This window comes from Rana temporaria, chromosome 10 (assembly GCF_905171775.1).
Source record: "Rana temporaria chromosome 10, aRanTem1.1, whole genome shotgun sequence".
NCBI lineage: Eukaryota > Metazoa > Chordata > Amphibia > Anura > Ranidae > Rana > Rana temporaria.
Window position 1 is genome coordinate 120,709,530 of NC_053498.1, and position 4,805 is coordinate 120,714,334.

At 43.1% G+C, this 4,805-nt stretch overlaps 1 protein-coding gene across 1 annotated transcript; it reads right to left on the bottom strand.

The window, feature by feature from the left end:
- Positions 1 to 3,417: 3,417 nt before the first annotated feature.
- Positions 3,418 to 4,503, bottom strand: LOC120915862 (olfactory receptor 1-like). Its single transcript, XM_040326672.1, has one exon. The coding sequence runs from the start codon at positions 4,351 to 4,353 to the stop codon at positions 3,418 to 3,420; it is 936 nt and encodes a 311-aa protein (XP_040182606.1). The 5' UTR covers positions 4,354 to 4,503.
- Positions 4,504 to 4,805: the final 302 nt, after the last annotated feature.

Below are 4,805 nucleotides of genomic sequence, written 5' to 3' on the forward strand. Positions count from 1 at the left end.
ATATATAGGTATTTCCTTCATTCTGCTTACTGTTGTAATATATGTACACATCTATATATATATTTATTTTTTATGTATAAATGTAATATTATTTATTAGTTATATCTCTGCCTATAAAGAAAGCACAATAAATGTTTAAAGTGATTGTAAAAGATACATTTTTTTTTTTTTTAATAACAAACACATCATACTTACCTCCACTGTGCAGCTCAGTTTGAACAGAGTGGCCCCGATCGTTCTCTTCTGGGGTCCCCCGGCAGCTCTCGCGGCTCCCCCCCACAATAGCTAAACCCCCTAGGAGAAGCGCTCTCCCAAGTGGGTTACCTTGCGGGCGCGCTCCCGAGTCCAGCATTTGCATCCACAGACACGAATGCTGGACTCGGCCCTGCCCCCCTGGCGCCAGCGTCATTGGATTTGATTGACAGCAGCGGGAGCCAATGGCTGTGCTGCTATCAATCTATCCAATAAAGAGCCGGTGTTCTGCCGAATAAGTTCCGCCGGGCGGATGAGGACCCCCCTGTACTGCGCAGGCGCGGCGCCGAGTCTGCAAAAATAGCCGAACATGTAGAGCTGAGAGGCAGCTCTACTATGCGCATTCGCAATGGCTATCACATAAGCAGCACGCTCCCGATGCTAGTGATACTCTGCAAGGGGCGGGGGTGATTTTAACAATATCTTTAACAATATCTATCTTTAACAACATGTCTTAGCGGGGCGTGTTGGCCATCTCAGTTAGATGTGCAAATCCGGCCATCAACATTGCCATTGCAAAACCCGCCCATCAACACGCCCCGCTAAGACGTGTACTTTATTGTTGAAATCACCCCCGCCCCTTGCAGAGTAGCACTAGCATCGGGAGCGTGCGGCATATGTGATAGTCATTGCGCATGCGCCGTGTAGAGCTGACTCTCAGCTCTATATGTTCGGCTATTTTCGGAGGCTCGGTTGAGGTTCGTACTGCTCAAGCGCCGCGCCTGCGCAGTACAGGGGGGTCCTAACCCACCGGGGGAACATTTTCGGCAGGACACTGGGACCCTGTGGATAGAGGGAGAGCGCGTCCCAACTGAAGAGATGAAGGGGCCACTCTGTGCAAAATGAGCTGTTATGTGATATGTTTGTTATTTATAAAAAATTATCCTTTACAATCACTTTAAACATTTATTGTACTTTGTTTAACCACTTGCTTACTGGGCACATATACCCCCCTCCTGCCCAGGTGAAATTTCAGCTTCCGGCACTGCGTCGCTTTAACTGACAATTGCGCAGTCGTGCGACGTGGCTCCCAAACAAAATTGGCGTCCTTTTTTTCCCACAAGTAGAGCTTTCTTTTGGTGGTATTTGATCACCTCTGCGGTTTTTATATTTTGCGCTATAAACAAAAATAGAGCGACAAATTTTGAAAAAAATTATAATATTTTTTACTTGTTGCTATAATGAATAGCCCAATAAAAAAAAAAATATATAAATATAAATATGCACTAATTACTGTATTAATGTGACTGGCATTGAAGGGGTTAACACTAGGGGGTGAGGGAGGGGTTAAATGTGTACCCTGCATAGTGTTTTTAACACTATTTTAACACTATAGTGTACCCGGCGGACATCGCGGCCGCCAGGTACACGCATCGGCTCCCCAGCGATGCGCCGGGACAGTGTTTACCCGCTGCGTGCCCCCCAGAGGCGCGCGCGGGTAATGCACTTGAAATGCCGTCCAAAGACGTCCAGTTGGCACCTGAGAGCCGCGCTGTTGACGTCTTTTTTCAATAGCGCGGGTCTCAAGTGGTTAAATTTAGTAACACTTTAATGGAGAGGGGTTATACCTGGCAGGAGACTTCCTGTCTCTACTATTTCCGCCAGTGTCCAATCACCTAAAGGTGCAAGCATAACCCTGTCATTATGAATATGAAGATGCTCTATGCCTTGTGATGTGCTCAAAGAATAGGATTTTACAGGTAACCAAAAATGTAACTATAGTTTTTATGCAGCCTGACTGCATAACTATAATAAAAACTGAGACTTTGATTGGGCTTTAGGAAAAGGGTAGGGTTGCAATTAATAAAAACGAATAATAAATAAAACAGTGATTCCCCTTAGGTGCATGCATTAGGTTGTAGATAGCGTGGGTCAGTGTGTCCGTGACTGATCAAGGCAGTTTATTGTAACAGGTCCATGTACACACGTTTAATGGGCTATTTAAAGATGGCGTAGACTCATGAAGTATAACAACATACAGTAGGGTGACCGGGGACAGTCCCCGTATTAAGGACACCAAGTCTGTCCCTGGTTTTGTCCCCGGATTGGATTTGAACAGGAACTGGGGCAATGTCAAAGACAGTCAGTGCAGAATAAAAAAAAAAAATCTGAATTACACACTCCCGCTCCGCCGCTCCTACTAGCTTAGGGGGGTGTATTTTTTTCCTGCCCCTTTCTGATGATCATGTGCTGGTCGGAGCGGAGGGAATATTTCTTCAGTTTCGGGTGCATGCCCATTCAGCTCCGCTTGCATGTTCTTCTGCCTTGGCTCAAGTCCCGGCCAGCTGCCTGCCTGTTTATCTCCTTGTCTTCCCTGGCAGAGTGATCTTCCTCCACTCCCCACCCAGTAGTAGCCAGGACCCGGAGAGTGAGACTTGACAGGCTGTGAGGAGGGCGGCAGCGGCAACGAGCAGAGAGTCGCTGATTGCCGCCATTGCTAGTAAAAAAATAAATATGTCCCCGGATTTCATTTAAAAAATATGGTCACCTTAACATACAGGCCAATTAACCCCTTAAAATGTACTCATACAGTATAGTCATCACAGCTCTCTGTACCCCATGTACACAGTAGGATTCTAAGGCACTGTATATATGTGATGCTGATAATAGTTGCTTGTCTTTTGTTTAAGGCCAATTAAAACATAGAACCTACACATGAACAATGTAACTACACTGATGTATGTCCAAGGGTGCTCGTATTGTGCATACATTTTTTTTTTCTGCCCAGCTACTTTATTTTTTAGAATGAAGGATGTCGTTTGGAAGGATGCTTACAGGGTCACCCATGGCTTGAATTTGAGCTTCTTGTGTATGGTCAGCTATATAGCTGTTTTTTTTTAAATAAGAATGCAGTCATTTAAAGGTTAGTTGAAAGAGTTTTTGTAGTTTAGCACTTTTGATAGTTATAGTATACATTTTTCTATGAAAGTCTATATTTCAGACCAAAAAGGACAACTGACGAGAAAGGACAAAGGAAATTGGTTCCAAAGGAGGGACAGTACCTCCAAACAAGGACAGTTGGGAACTTTGCAAATCTACCTAGAAAGTAACTCTGACACTTTATAAGAGGCCTTCAGAATAGAAAAATAAATACAACTGTTTGCCTTTTCACCATTTTGGAACAGGCAGGATTATTTGTATTTTTCCAAGTTTTACCAGCTTATCTTATATTTTATACCTGAAGCAGAACATTTTCATAAATGTTGTTTTTATCTCTTGGTTTCGTAATGAGTATATTAGGGGATTTAAAAATGGGGTGATGACTGTGTACAGTAGGGAGAGAACTTTAAGTGCAGTGACAGAGTTCCCTGACGATGGAATTAGATATATAGAGATGAGAGATAAGTAAAATATACAGACAACTGTCAGGTGGGAACTGCAGGTTGAGAATGCCTTCTGCCTTCCAGTTCCATTGGGGATCTTAACTATCACAATGGAAATGCAGATGTAACTAATAATAATCAAGATAAACGGTAAAAGGGTCACCGGCGCTGTTAGGACGAGATCCACAATCTGTAACAAGCGAGTATCGGAGCAGGAGAGACGGAGGATGGGTACATAGTCACAGAAGAAATGATCGATGATGTTTGGCCCACAGAAATGCAGGTTGGACATTAACAGTGCTATGGTTAAAGTAATAGCAAAACTTAGAACCCAGGACCAAATAACCAGGTGTTGTTTCAACTTTGTGCCCATCACTGGCAGGTAAGACAATGGATCACAGATAGCTAGGTATCGGTCGTAAGACATGACGGTGAGCAGTAGACATTCAGTTCCAGTGGAAGCTCCAAAGAGTTGAAATTGGGTAATGCATTCGATAAATGGCATTGTGCGCCCTTCTTCCAAGATGATGTGCAATAGATTTGGCACGATGTCCGAGGTGAGCACCATATCCGAAAAGGACAGGTGGCAAAGAAAAAAGTACATCGGTGAGTGTAAGAGTTGGCTGGTGAGTATGAGTATAATTATTGTTATGTTCCCTAGCAAAGTCATTACATAGACCAGCAAACATAGTACAAACAAAATTACTCTGAACCCACTGAGACTCCCGAAACCAAGGAGAAGGAATTCTGTGACCCCAGTCTGGTTCTTCCTACTCATGTCCTTAGAACACAAACTCGGAGAGCGGAGTACTCTTGATGTCTTTGAACTCTTTGTACAGAGCTATTGCTGAGATTGTGTAGGTTCAACTTTCTGGTCAACTTAATTTATCATGAGTTGAGTGTGTTTACTTTTTCCAACTTTCTGAAAGACCATAAAAGCAGTAAGCTTGAACGTATTCGCTACTAAGCAATAAAACCAAAACGATGTACTTATTTAACGTTCTTGTCCTTTCTTAACCACTATATGCTATTATAGCTAAATTAATTTTGTATTCTAGCGTCATGCAGAAAAACAGTACGTTTTCAAATGGAAAAATGACTCAAATGCTGCATACACACGATCGGTCAAACCGTTTTCATCAGACCAAACCGATCGTGTGTGGGCCCCATCGGTTATTTATCCATCGGTTAAAAAAGTTCACTCTTGTTTTAAATTTAACCGATGAATAC

Excerpts from the sequence above, each read along its gene's own strand:
- LOC120915862 (XM_040326672.1), bottom strand. The coding sequence starts at position 4,353 with ATGAGTAGGAAGAACCAGACTGGGGTCACAGAATTCCTTCTCCTTGGT.